Here is a 15,341-nt window from a genome sequence, read left to right as displayed (position 1 = left end):
TTTTCTTGCTTAGTAACCTTATGGAAAGTTACATCTTCCATTCCATCTCACCAAATAGTTTAATGATCATATTGGGCTCAGACCTTACTATTACCACACGCCTTCTAAGATTTCAGTTTCAAGGAACCTGTTTTCTGGTTTCTACTGACTCACTTCCCAGCTGACTCCTTCTAGTACACTGATTTTGACAATTCCCTGACTCCAGTGGAAACTCTATCCATTGACCCTACTCTCTCTTCACTTTTTGGCACTCCCTTTGTATCCTTACTTTCCCCCTTACCTGGCTTAGACTTCATGGTCCATCATTATAAATACTCCTTTGCATACACTTTCAAATTCCTTGTCTTTTTCTCTCCTTCCCTCTGTTAAATTACCTGGAAAATGCCAACCCTGATTAAACCCAACTCTGTGCTAGCAAAGCACTAGTAACAGTACTCTGGAAGTACAGAGCTATTTGAATTCCCAATAATTTCTGGCACCAAGTCCTGGAAGGGACTTTACAAATCAGTTGCATGGACTTCTGAAACATCGGACATCACAAAGCATCACAGTTTCAGTTCTATAGACAGTTGCTGGCTAGTTACTAATTACTCACTGACACATCCTTCTTTTTCATCATACCAGAGCCATATACTATATACCTCATTTTGATTACACTGCCTGGCATAAAGTAGGTGCTCAATAAATGTTCAATATATGTTGACTAAAAGCACAAACAAGGAGAAAGATGCTCTAGCACTATGACACAGGGAGTAAGCAAGGCTCCAAACTGTTAGGATGAATGCTAGAGAAATTGTTTCACAGATCTGAAACTGGATGAATAAAAATGCTCACTTTTAAAAGAGATGAAGTCCCCTGAAATTTACAGTTAATGTATTATTTACTTTAGAAACACACATATTTTGCTATTTAGAGCTTCTAATATAAACATACATTAGGAACTATAAATAATGAAGGCTATGTTAACCAGATTCTGGGGGAAAATTAGCAAACAACAGTAACAATTCGGTTAACCTGCCTTGTCAGAATGGTCTCTCATATAGGATTTAGTGTGTGATCTAAAGGCACACACAATTACAGATGTCCTCTTAAAGGATGACATTTAAGTAAAGAGGATTATCAAGGATAGAAGAGAAACTGGATGAACTAGAAAATGGGAGACCAACAGCGTAAAGAAATATTGTGGCACATTTTCACATAAATTTCTAAAATTTAAAGCATTTCTTAACTAGAGCAGCATTTCCTAAAGTATAGGAGGCAAAAGTAAATGCTCACCGATCTTTCCACATATAAACCTGACAAGCATCACAGGGCTCCAAAGGACAAATAGATACAATGTATGAGACAAATTCTTAGTGGCTTACATTCTTGGCTTTTAGAGAGAATCCATTTTCTTCCATGTCCTTAAAGAATAAGCCTATTAGCTATCAACAATTTTATATCAGATCAGCTTCAGAACATGAGAAAACGGCTCATTTCTCAGAAGGGCAGGTGGATTTCAGGAAGACTGAGTCCAATTTTTAATTATGACTTAGTTATGACTAATCTGAAGCATCTTTAATTGAATCTCTTCCAGTGTCAAAAATTAGTGTGTTTAGTCATTCAGTCATGTCTGACTCTTTGCAACCCCATGGACTATAGCCCACCAGGCTCCTTGGACAGGGACTTCTCCAGGCAAGAATACTGGAGTGGGCTGCCATTCCCTTCTCCAGGGGATCTTCCCAACCCAGAGATCAAACCTGGGCCTCCTGCATTGCAGGCAGATTCTTTACCATTTGAGCTACCAGGGAAGCCCCTCAAAAATTAAGACAGCAATTTGCACATCAAAACAGTCTTAATAACTATATATAGGACTATCAGTAAGAGTTTCTAAACATAAAGGTATTTAGACAACTGATTAACCCATGTCCCCTGCATTAGGAGCACTGAGTCTTAACCACTGGACCGCCAGGGAAGTCCTTGAACCCAGTTTTAATACTCACCTTTGTAGAGAGTAAAATGTGTGGATTATGGAATGAGCAGACTGCCTGAAAGTAAACTAAATTTTTTAGGGTAATATTATGTGATAGCAGTAAAAAAGTAGCAACAAATGAAGGAGACGCTACTTCGATTTTTCTCATATTATGAATACATGGGCATCAAGTCCTACTGATTAAGACTATGAAAATTCTCTTCAGCCTCTCCACTTTATTATCATGATGAGTGATCTAGTTCAGACCTCACTGACTCCCACAAACTTTATTCCAATGGCCTTAATGCTAATTCCTTCTTCTTGCTGTTACCAGGGTATATTTTTCCGAAATAAAAGTCTGATTATGCATATCTCTCCTTTGATAGTTTCCCCACCACCCCTAGAGAATAATCACATTTCCCAGCCAGTTATGCAAAGCTGTTCACAATCTGGCCTCAGCTTCCTTTTTAGCTTCACCCCCCACCCCTCTTACTCTCACATTTACACTCTGTCTCTGCATTTATTGTGCTCTTTGCCTAAAACATCCTTTCTCTGCATGTTAGTCTGTATCACCTCTACTTATGTTGCAAGGACTTCCCTGATAATCCAAGCCCTTGGAGAACTACAGTGCTCCTCCACAATGTTCCAATACTGCTCTAAATGTACTTCAATTTGCCTACTTATTTGCATCACTGGTTCATACACAGAAAATAAGCTCCAGGTAAGCAAGAGCTTTGTTTTACTCATCTTTTCTCTTCAGTTTGGAACACAGCCTAACTGCTTTAGACCATACTGCAGGGGCATACTGAAAAGGGAATCGCTGCTTACAGTCAGTAAGCTCTTTATTTCACCAATGTTAATTCTACCCACCCAAAGAGAAGCCATGGGAAACTAAGTTGTAGACCAATTCTTTGTGTTTTCTTGAACTCTCTACATACTTAGACACATATCCTCCACAATACTCGGGCCAATACTTATTCAGAGTAGGTTATGATAAAAACTTTAGATCAGGGATTTGGCAAACTTCCTGTAAAAGGACAGATAATATATTAGGCTTGGGTTATATGGTCTCTGTTACAACTACTCAATTCTGTAGCTGTCATGCAAAAGCAGTCACAGATAACATATAAACAATGAGCATGGCAAAGGTTATTTATGAACAGTGAAATGAGAATATGTAATTCTGATGTGCCATGAAATATGACTTTTGTTTTTATTTTTTTCTAATCATTTAAAAACAACAAAAAAAAGACCCATTCTTAGGTGGCAATACAAAAACAAGAAGTGGGCCACATTTGGCCCACAAGTAAGAGTTTACCAATCTCCGCTTTATACAGACACATTAGTCTATACTGGAAGATAATTCTGATGTCAAATTCCCAAGTGAAACATTAACACACATATCACAGTACCTGCGTTCAGCACGCTCCTTCTTCTTTAAGGCAACATCCAAATCTTGTAATTGTTCTTCTAATTTTTCACACAGTAGTTTCTGAAAACATAAAGCAGATGAGTGTCATCTTAAACACCTTTCCACAATCACTTATCTCTTGCCTATCAGCAAAAACTACAGTGCTAAGAGAGCTAATAAGGGCCCACAGAGAAAACAGTGAAATGCTCCTTGTATATAATTAAATAAAGGATGCCACTTCAGTTCCTCCACTCTACTGAAGATGGGCAGGCTATCTTTGAAGTAACACACACGTTAAAGAAACTTACAGCTTTGTGAAACATATTCTATATCTACCTTGCTGGCAGTAATTAATGGTTAAAATAGCATTTGGTTCAGCATATATACATGACAGTGATTAAAAAAAGTTTTTAAATCCCAAGGCATTTTTAAGGAAGAAGGTTACATGTACAAGAAAATATAATGGTGCCAATCACTGTTTTGTTTTTTTTTTTTAAGCGAATGGAAAAAAAATTTACAAAATCATGCCAAACAGTTAATAGGTCAAAATAGAGCTGAACAATATAGAGCTGTCAGAGTGATGCTGAGCCAAATGATTCCACTTAACTAAAAAAATGCAATGAAGACCACCATCTTTGGGTGGTTTTTTTTTTGAGGCATGCTGCACAGCTTGTGGCATCTTAGTTCCCTGCCCAGGGATTGAACCTGGGCCCCCTGCAGTGGAAGCACAGAGTCCAGACCACTGGACCACCAGGGAATTCCCAAATTTTAAAGCAAAATGAGACTGGAAAGGACCTTTTGAATAAAAAAAATATTCTGCTCTTCAGGTTTTAAAAGAAATCCACCGAATCAAGATATGAGAGAAATAGAATCCATGATTCTATTCACAGTATCATTATAATGGTCCGTAAATTATAACATCATCTATAAAACTGACAAAAGAAGGCAGGCAGAAATGAAAAAGAGGATGAAACACAGGGATAAACAACAGGAAGAAACTAATTTCTTCCCTTGTATATTATCCTCATGGAGGGGAGACGTGGCTGCGCCTTTAACAAATGGGAGAAAAAATAAACCAGAGATTATAATTTTGTAAAAAGAAGAGGTCCTTTGAGAATTGCTTTGGGTAAAAATAAAGGGAAGACCTATAAGATACTAACAAAAGGTAGTTTTTAATCAATAGCCTCTACTTTTATAGAAATTTAAAGAAGAGATAAGCAATATCTATAAACTGAAGATTAAAATGTTTAGTGGCTGTCAAGAAATATTAATTTGAATATAAAAGCAGAGATTGGAAAACCAGAACTGTGCTGGGTTGTCATACATGCTGGCAAGGGGGGCAGAACCATTCTCCATCTGGAATAATCATTAGAGGAGGGCGAAGGCAGGCAGTGTGGTATCCACTGTCACAAGAGTCACACAGAAGGATCTGAAATAAACCATAGATAAATGTCAACCTATCTCTATGGGTAATATTCAGTAACTCTTACGTTAAAATAAAGACATTTTATATATCTTAGCATGATACTAAGAAATACACTATATTATACTCTTTATCTGCATAAAGCATAATAATAAAAACCCTCAGTTAATTAGGAATTTAACAGGTCTTTTTTGTTTGTTTGTTTTGGGCCATACCACACAGCTTACGGGATTTTAGTTCCCTAACCAGGGTCTGAACCCTCATTCCTTGCATTGCAAGGGGATTCTTAACCACTGGCCCACCAAGGAAGTTCCCAAGGACCACAGCTAATTCAGCATCATTCTCCTACCACTTAACACACAATAGTGGCTTGAGATTTCTATTTTGGAGATTATTCTGAAATATCCAGCATATGAAATTAACCATATTTCAGATCTTCAGTTTCCAGCGTCATTCGCTTTGGCACAGTAACCAGCAAATGGGATTTTCAAAGCAGTTAGTAAGATAATAGAATAAAAATCCTCCGTATGTTCTAAGAAGGGTGCAACTTTCTCCACATCCTGGATGTCATTTCTGCTTACTTCATTTTACTTCTCAATTCTGTACACCTCTTTGTCATTGTCATCTATTACCACCTAGTGTGTGCCTAGTCACTCAGCTGTGTCAGACTCTTTGTGACCCTGTGGACTGTAGCCTGCCAGGCTCCTCTGTTTCTGGGAATTCTCCAGAACACTGGTGAGGGTTGTCATGCTCTCCTTAGTCAAAATGCATTCTTTCAATTAAAAAAAAAATAGGTAATGGTAGGAAAAGAACACAAATGTTGATTTTTACTTGATTTAAAGGGCAGAAAAGACCACTATCACAAATCTTCTCTTTGCCTTTCTCCACTTAAAAATTTAGTTTGAAGATCATAAAAATAGTTAGAAGGGTCTTCTCAGTGTAATTTTGACATCTGTTCTTTTCAGAGCTATATCTTTTCCTTAAACCTTCTGAAACTACTGAGCTATGATAAACTTGACTGATTAATTTAGTTTCCAGATACGATTTTCACATTTAGGAAGAAAACTGCAAGTTAAACCAGAAATAAATAGCTTTACCTCAGCCCACAACAAGTATCAGGAGCTGTTCTGAGCAACTTTACATAACTTGTTTCTGCTCTACACAACTCTACCTATGTGGAAGCATCTTTATGTCTCTTTCTACGTAATAGGTAGAGCTTGCTTTTGAAGTCAGATCTATTCAAAACAGAACAGCTGGGCATAACAAGAGTGCTTCTTCAACAGGTTCTTTAGAAAGCACTCATAAACTACAAAAATATGTATCTAGGTGAGGAACTGGGTTTTTTTGGGGGGGCTCCAAAATCACTGCAGATGGTGACTGCAGCCATGAAATTAAAAGATGCTTACTCCTTGGAAGGAAAGTTATGACCAACCTAGATAGCATATTCAAAAGCAGAGACATTACTTTGCCAACAAAGGTCCATCTAGTCAAGGCTATGGTTTTTCCAGTGGTCATGTATGGATGTGAGAGTTGGACTATGAAGAAAGCTGAGCACCAAAGAATTGACGCTTTTGAACTGTGGTGTTGGAGAAGACTCTTGAGAGTCCCTTCAAATGCAAAGAGATCCAACCAGTCCATTCTAAAGGAGATCAGCCCTGGGATTTCTTTGGAAGGAATGATGCTAAAGCTGAAAGTCCAGTACTCTGGCCACCTCATGCGAAGACCTGACTCATTGGAAAAGACTCTGATGCTGGGAGGTATTGGGGGCAGGAGGAGAAGGGGATGACAGAGGATGAGATGGCTGGATGGCATCACTGACTCAATGGACCTGAGTCTGAGTGAACTCTGGGAGTTGGTGATAGACAGGGAGGCCTGGCGTGCTGTGATTCATGGGGTCGCAAAGAGTCGGACACGACTGAGCGACTGAACTGAACTGAAGAACTTACTTTCCAGATAAGAAAGTCCCGTGTAAATCTGTCACTATTTTTCTGAATATATCTGGTCTATAATTATCCTCTTAAATTTTTTTTTAGAACTACCCATTTCTAAAGTTTAAAGCCCTACTGGGTTATTACTTGACTTATTCATATGTTTTTACAGAAAGGCAATAAGCCCTTCAGGTCTTATTTGAAGCTGCCACTTCAGAAATAACATTATAAAGTAACTTATAGGGAAAGAACAAAATTTTAAAGAAAAAACAAAAAACAAACAAAAAACCAGAACAGGAATATTTGAATGAACTGATCTGTGAGAAGAGATTAACAGTGCATGCTTAAGTGGAGGAAACATCATTACAAAGCTAGGTAGAATGAAAGCAAGATCCTGATCCTCCCTAGAATTAGGTTATTATCTGAGAATAGAAAGAAAGGATTTTACACACAAAAAATTGAAATCATGATCAAACCCAGATAAGTTACAATGTTTTAGACAACCACAGCATGGCAATAATCTGTATACTGTCCATAGAGATCAGGTACACACTAGTTCAGGATGGTTTGGAAGGCCGCATTTTTTGCATGGCTCATCATCATCTGCTAGGATGGCTTCTTCACTTTCCTTTTCTTCCTCCGCTTCTGAAGCTGCAGATGATTTTTCACTGTCAGACCCTTCACTTTCATCATTGCTGGAATATTTCCACCTGCCACGTGTTCGAGAACCAGTCCATCGAACTTTGCCTTTGGGCTTTACCTTGTGTAAAATAAAAGATTAGGACAATTTAATGTAATAACAATGTAAAAAATACAACAACACGCTTCCGATTACATATGCATTGTGGAATATACAAAGAAGAAAAGAAAAATTACTGTAGTTTCATCAACAGATATACTTACTATTAAATTTTGGTATATATTTCCATTATTTTTTTCTACTTTTTGGGAGGGGAGAATTATAATGAACATTCTGTCTTATTAAATATTTGCCCTAGTGATAAAATATTCTAACATCGTGTATGTGTATGTATATTTTATATAATATGCCATCACATAGCTATATCTAATCCACAACTACACAGACATTTAGGTAGTTTTCCATTTTTTCACCTTCATAAACAATGTATTCTTGCAAACATAAAATTTTTACATAAACCTCTGAGATTAGGATAAATTCCTGGAAGAGGATTCTGGGTCAAAGGGCATGCACTTTTCAAAGGCTCTATAATTGAACACTGACTATATTCTCACACATTGTTAACATTTCTCATATCAGAGAAATGGATCACAACTGCATAAAAATTTCTGACAAACTTAAAAAATGGATTATTCAGAGACTAACGTTATAATGTTGGCAACTGCTTTCTATTGGTTGGCTTCACAATATTTTAAAGTCATATTTCAGTTCACTCCTACAGTTTAAGTCCTCACCAAGGACCAAAATAACTCTAACAACAGGAGGAAATTTTTGAAAATAAAAATTTAGTATTTTAAGGAACTAAGGACCACTTACAATTAAGAACAATGTTATCACTTAAATAAATCAAAAACAAAAGGAGCACTTTTTTTTAAGTAGCACTTTAACTACAACAAATTTTCCATAGGCTGGATAAAGACTTGTACAAGATTTTGCTTAAAACAAGAAGGTCATAGAAGAAAAAAAAAATCTACCTCTAAGACTAATAACTGAAATGGGGAAACAGAGTCTCTCTCAAACACTGGCAATGAGAGGGTACATTAATGGGGCCCTTTGGAAAGTAAAGAAGCAAAAGTTATCAAAACTTAAAATACATATGTCCCTTGACCCAGTAATTCCAATTCTAGGATTCTATTCTAAAGAAATACTCACTCATGTCCAAAAGGATCTTCAATGCAGCATTGCCTGTAATAGTGAAAAATTGGGAACAACCTAAATGTCAATCAATCAGGGAGCAGTTAAAGAAACTGAGGCACATCCACACTATGGAATACTATGTGGCCATCAATAACTGAAAGCAGACTCTATCTACTGATATGGAAAGTGCTCAGACACACATTGCTAAGTGAAAAACTCACAGAAAAATGAATTTATCTTTTAAGTGCATGGGAAATATTTACAAACACAGACAGGAATATATGGAAAAAAGACCGAAAGAGATGCAGCCCAAACCGTTAATAGTGTTTGTGAGAAATTTTCATTTTTCAAGTGTTACAAGTTAGGTATTACTTGTAGAACTTACAATTAGAATATATTTCTATACTGCCTATAATAGAGAAAAAGTTTAAAAGATGATATAGTCTGAAATTTAATGTCTGGAGATGACTAGTAAGACATCTCAGATATAGGAAGAAAGGCTTTTTTTCTTGTTGCTGTTCTATCTTTGAATGAGAACTTTTGTTTTAGCCAAAAGTAAAAAGCTATGAACACTTAAAAGTCGAAGATTTCTAATAAAAACTAAAGCTCAGAGTAGGAGAAATTTTACCTTGGTTACTTTAGAATTTGTATCCTTCTCTGCTTTTTTCAAATTTTCTTTTTTGTCTGTCTTTTGCAAAGCTGCTGACTCTTCTTCTACTTCATCTTCTTCCCCTCTTTTTTTATCAGCTTTCTGATCTCTGATTTCAGCCACTTTCGCTGTGGGTCTAGATATTCTTGGAGACCTCCTCAAAGTACGCCCAACGTTTGTTTTCTCTTCTTCCTTTTCTGTCTTCTCTTGCTTGGTTTCTGGCTCTACAATTTTGGGAGGAGAATCTGACTTCTTTTTCCGACTAGATATCCTAATTGTTAATTTGATGCCTTCTTTCTGCCTTTCTGAGGTTATCTCTGTGTTTTCTGAGGCAGTGTTTTCTTCTTCAGGAATCAACTTATATTTCAATTTGCTTTTTTGCATAGAACCCTTTGTCTCAGAAGGATCACCTGTGCCAGAGGTCTGGGCATTGTCAAGATTATCGATTTCTACCTTTGTTGATTCAGAATCCACTTTTAAAATTTCTGGGTCTACTTTCTCCAGGGACTGACCTTCAAGTGAACTTGTATTCTGATACTCAACTTCTGAGGCTAGTTTCTCACAGTGGACAGTCACGTTAGATGATGGGTAAGTTTCAGCTACCTCAGGAGACCCGGCCTTTAATGATTCTACAGTTGTCTTTGGAACCTCCTCCGGTATTGGACTCAATCTTTGTGTGTCCTTATCAAGAAAAGTCTTTTTGGACTTTTCAAGACACTCTAGGACTGGTGGGCGCTTATCCTTCTTACTTTTGGGAGACTTCTCTTCAACTCTCATACTATAGGATTCAGTGGTAGATAAAGCAGTTTTTAAAGAGAGATCCTTTGCTATTTCTGCAGTCTCAAGAGAGGTTTCCATTTCTGAAGGACCAGTTTCCTCTATGTGCTCTTTCTGACTCTGGGTCTCTAAGACTGATATTGAATTATCTGTATCTTTCCCTAAAGGGACCACTTCTTTCTCAAGATCACCTATTTTTACACTTGCAATGACAGAATTAACAGACTCTGCTCCATTTCCCTCCATGATGACACTTCTATCCTTAGAGGGGCTGCAACTATCTTCCTTTGTATCATAAAACTTTGTCTCCATCTGTTCTGTCTTAAAATGTGGAGTTACCTTTTCATCACTAACTTCTCCATTTACCAGCTGTTTCCCTTCATGACCCAAAGCAGTGATTGTAGAGATCCTTTTACAAGTCTCTTCCTCTTGCTTTATTTCATCTTTCAGAAACTCTTTTGTTGGAGTAACTGATTTACACAAAGGTCCTTTGATTGGACTATCAAAATCATCACTCAGTTTAATTTCTCGTTTTTTTAGTGGAATCTTGGCCTGCTGGTCATTTTTAAGTTTCTCGGTTTCTTCAGTAGACTTTTCAGTAATTTCTTGAGAAGATTTAACATTGCCAACAAAGTCTAGCCTCTCAGGCTCTAACTTCTCCACACTACCTTTGATATCTCTAGGATCTGCTTTACATTCTTTCATTTCCACTTTTACAGGTTTGACATTTTCCTTGAAGGAATCACTTTCTTCTTTGATAATCTTTTTTTCTTCGCTTTCTGGCACAGATTTTTCCAGCTTCACTATGACTGGCAGTTTTCCAAGTTCCTTTTCACTTTCTTTTTCTATTTTCACAGTAGTCCCTTCTAGAGGACTGGGTGTAGAACATTTTTCTGAATCTATTGGCCGCTCTTCACTTTTAGTTTTTGCACTTCCTTTCTGTTCCTCTAAAAATAAGAAAAAGTTTACATGAATCTAAGCATTCAAGATTATGAAATGTATAAGGCATAACATAAAAAATATTTCCATTTGAAGTTTCTCTCTTAGAAGAGGTGGCTATTGTCACGGGACATTTGACAATAAAAGATGAAAGCAGACAGTAAAGAAAATACAAAGCTCGGAAGTACAACGTTTAGACATTAAAAAACTGTCATTTAGAAAGATTTCTGCTTTATACTTTTAACTTCAATGCTCTCAATGAAATGCAAATATTTATACAGCTCAAATAATTTATTCAAGCTCAAGTGATGGCTCAAAACTACGAAACTAAGAATACATCATAATAAAACATTTCCAAAAGACCATATTTGTTTTAAAAACTGACAACTGTTCTCTGCAAGTTATGGAGCACTTCATTTCATTGAGAAAACATGAAAAAGGCAGTGTGGAAATGTTTTATGTTTTAATCAGGTTACAAAAGTAACAATTCTGTGCAGAAAAAGGAAAATATGCCCACAATCTGAATACCTACAATTAGTATTTTATTTGAGGTTACTTCTTCTAGTTTTATGTGTTTTTGACAAAGTTGGAATCATGCTGCCCCATTGTCCTCACTGAAACATTAGCATTTTCTTATGACATTCATGAAATGTCTTCAGAGAATTGGTCTTAACTGTGTAACACTCCTTACTGTGATTATATTAAAATTTACTTTATCAAATGCCATCAATAAACATTTTAGAATGTAATATATTACAAAGAAACTATGTTTACCTGTTAACTCCTCTTTTTACCTTACTGGCTAATATTTACAACTTTTACAGAGTACCTAACAGTGCAAATTTAAGTATAACGAAAGTCATATTTAGTATATACCATAATCTTTGAATGAGATTACAGACAAGGCATATATGTTTTAAAATTGTGCTAAGGGAATCTGAGCCATGCTTTCAGAATTCATTAAGTACTAATTTTACCTATAAGAATAGCAAGGACAGATAAGAAAGCCTTCCTCAGTGATCAATGCAAAGAATTAGAGGAAAACAACAGAATGGGAAAGACTAGAGAGCTCTTCAAGAAAATTAGAGATACCAAGAGAACATTTCATGCAAAGATGGGCTTGATAAATGACAAAAATGGTCCTTCTTATGGACCTAAATGATTCTGTTATGGACCTAACAGAAGCAGAAGATATTAAGAAGTGGCAAGAATACACACAAGAACTGTACAAAAAAGAGCTTCAAAACCCAGATCATCACGATGGTGTGATCACTCACCTAGAGCCAGACATCCTGGAATGTGAAGTCAAGTGGGCCTTAGAAAGCATCACTACGAACAAAGTTAGTGGAGGTGATGGAATTCCAGTTGAGCTATTTCAAATCCTGAAAGATGATGCTGTGAAAGTGCTGCACTCAATATGCCAGCAAATTTGGAATACTCAGCAGTGGCCACAGGACTGGAAAAGGCCACTTTTCATTCCAATCCCAAAGAAAGGCAATGCCAAAGAATGCTCAAACTTCTGCACAATTGCACTCATCTCACACACTAGTAAGGTAATGCTCAAAATTCTCCAAGCCAGGCTTCAGCAATATGTGAACTGTGAAATTCCAGATGTTCAAGCTGGTTTTAGAAAAGGCAGAGGAACCAGAGATCAAATTGCCAACATCAGATGGATCATCAAAAAAGCAAGAGAGTTCCAGAACATCTATTTCTGCTTTACTGACTATGCCAAAGCTTTTGACTATGTGAATAGCAAGCAACTGTGGAAAATTCTGAAAGAGATGGGAATACCAAACCACTTGACCTGCCTCTTGAGAAACCTATATGCAGGTCAGGAAGCAACAGTTAGAACTGGACATGGAACAACAGACTGGTTCCAAATAGGAAAAGGAGTATGTCAAGGCTGTATATTGTCAACCTGCTTATTTAATTTCTATGCAGAGCACATCATGAGAAACACTGGGCTGGAAGAAGCACAAGCTGGAATCAAGATTGCCGGGAGAAATATCAATAACCTCAGATATGCAGATGACACCACCCTTATGGCAGAAAGTGAAGAGGAACTAAAAACCTTCTTGATGAAAGTGAAAGAGGAGAGTGAAAAAGTTGGCTTAAAGCTTAACATTCAGAAAACTAAGATCATGGCATCTGGTCCCATCACTTCATGGCAATAGATGGGGAAACAGTGGAAACAGTGTCAGACTTACTGCAGACGGTGATTGCAGCCATGAAATTAAAAGATGCTTACTCCTTGGAAGGAAAGTTATGACCAATCTAGATAGTATATTCAAAACCAGAGATATTACGTTGCCAACAGAGGTCCATCTAGTCAAGGCTATGGTCTTTCGAGTAGTCATGTATGGATGTAAGAGTTGGACTGTGAAGAAAGCTGAGTGCCGAAGAATTGATGCTTTTGAACTGTGGTGTTGGAGAAGACTCTTGAGAGTCCCTTGGACTGTAAGGAGATCCAACCAGTCCATTCTGAAGGAGATCAGCCCTGGGATTTCTTTGGAAGGAATGATGCTAAAGCTGAAACTCCAGTACTTTGGCCACCTCATGCGAAGAGTTGACTCATTGGAAAAGACTGTGATGCTGGGAGGGATTGGGGGCAGGAGGAGAAGGGGACGACAGAGGATGAGATGGCTGGATAGCATCACCAACTCAATGGACGTGAGTCTGAGTGAACTCTGGGAGTTGGTGTTGGGCAGGAGGCCTGGCGTGCTGTGATTCATGGGGTCGCAAAGAGTCGGACACGACTGAGCGACTGAACTGAACTGAACCCTTGCGATGGGAAAACTTTGATTTTAAATGAATTTTTACCAAGATAGGAATTAAAAAATTTTTTCTGAACAGATTCCTGCCAAGTTGATATAGCAGACAGTTTCAAAGTTTTCATGGGAATAAAATGTAATGGAGAGAAGTGAGATAAAGACTTCTTTAAACTGAGAATTCAGTATTACTTTTAAGAAGTATTTTTATTACAAATCACCCATTTTGTTTACGTTCAATCATAACTGCAAGTGAAAAAATTCAAGAACTGCTGATAACCACCGAGAACCTGAAATTAGAGTACTGTTCCGCCCTCTTTACATGGTCATACGTTAATTAAAAAATATGTATGTCACTACGAAAATTAAAGACATGGCAGGAATGATCTAGTCTGAATGTCTCTGTCTCCCACTTATTAAGCAGGTTCAGTAAATTCCTATGCATTGACATTGGTTAGTGTATCAGAAAATTCAAGAAGTATCGTGGATAACGATTAATATATAGATTACCATCTTTATCAATAACTTTAGCTTAATACAAAGAGTATACAGAAATATAGGACACAATTTAAATTTTTTTTAATAGATTTGGTTCAAAAAGCAACTCAGGATCTCACTGTGATTCTCACCAAAGGCAAAATGGCACTTTGCTTTTGGGGAGGTGAATGATTAAGTCCTTTAAACTGATTCTGATCTGAATAACCACATGACAAAATAAAATGAAGAGTAACATTAGGTTGAGACTCCTAGGTTCGGTAATCCTAATTCAGCTAGTGGTGTATCTCTGAATATCTTACAAACTCAGTGATCCTCACTTTTTCATGTACAAACAAAGAAGCTGACTAAGTGACCTCAATAATTATTCTTCACTGGCTTGTATTTCTCTTAGTCCCAAAATATTCAATATTTGTTGGCTTAGCTCTTACAAGAGAAAAACATGACAACAATGACAACTGTAGCTCCTGTAGATCACATGGGTGTATCCTTAAAGCTGAAGACAGGAAAACTAGGACACAGAACGAAACTTTAAGCACTATCATAATTGGTAAGAAGGTCATTTAGTTATATAAGCATTTTCAACAAAGTTTTGTCAAAAGCAAACTGTAAAGGAAGATGCAAATGAGTTTAAGAGACATGAAATTTGAAGCAACAATACTCAAGGAAAAATTCACCTCCAAAATCACAATGCAGAAGCAATGTTGCTTGACAAACTTGAAGGGATTCAAGACAGCTGTTACCTATTGCGGGTTTCTAAAGCACATTCATTCATTTACTCAACAAATATTTACTAACCACCTGTTATGTGCTCTCCCACCCGTCCCAACCAGAATCACTATGTAATGAAACATTGAATGTTCATGTAAATTACAGTGAAGGACATTGCTAGTTGCCTATCCAGTACCTATCTTCTTTCTTACTACTAGAATTCTGATTTTGTTCAGGAAAGTACTTGCCTCTTCAGAAACCTTAAAGCTAAAGGTCATTTGAACCAATTCTGGCTAATGAGATGCATAAAGAAATCTACTGGGTAAGACTTACAGGGTTCAGTTGACCTATGCCTTCTGCCCTTTCCCCTTCTTTCTGTCCAGAGCCTGCACACAATACCTGAAAAGGGAACAATCAAAGCCACATGCTAAGGATGGCAGACTAGGAAGGGT

At 37.1% G+C, this 15,341-nt stretch overlaps 1 protein-coding gene and 1 non-coding gene across 2 annotated transcripts in view; both read right to left on the bottom strand.

Moving 5' to 3' along the window:
- The window catches only part of RSF1 (remodeling and spacing factor 1), a 154,834-nt gene that overhangs the window by 19,347 nt on the left and 120,146 nt on the right, over positions 1-15,341 (bottom strand). Inside the window, exons 6-9 of the mRNA XM_069564910.1 lie at positions 9,179-10,923; positions 7,267-7,473; positions 4,687-4,791; positions 3,364-3,443 (exon numbers count right to left, since the gene is read on the bottom strand). Of these exons, the coding sequence (XP_069421011.1) occupies positions 3,364-3,443; positions 4,687-4,791; positions 7,267-7,473; positions 9,179-10,923 (2,137 nt within the window). The remainder of the gene's footprint in view (positions 1-3,363; positions 3,444-4,686; positions 4,792-7,266; positions 7,474-9,178; positions 10,924-15,341) is intronic.
- Positions 4,047-4,119, bottom strand: TRNAG-UCC (transfer RNA glycine (anticodon UCC)). Its single transcript has one exon. It is a non-coding gene; the product is annotated as a tRNA-Gly (tRNA).

Source organism: Ovis canadensis, chromosome 21 (assembly GCF_042477335.2).
Source record: "Ovis canadensis isolate MfBH-ARS-UI-01 breed Bighorn chromosome 21, ARS-UI_OviCan_v2, whole genome shotgun sequence".
NCBI lineage: Eukaryota > Metazoa > Chordata > Mammalia > Artiodactyla > Bovidae > Ovis > Ovis canadensis.
This window is presented reverse-complemented; position numbering and strand designations above follow the sequence as displayed.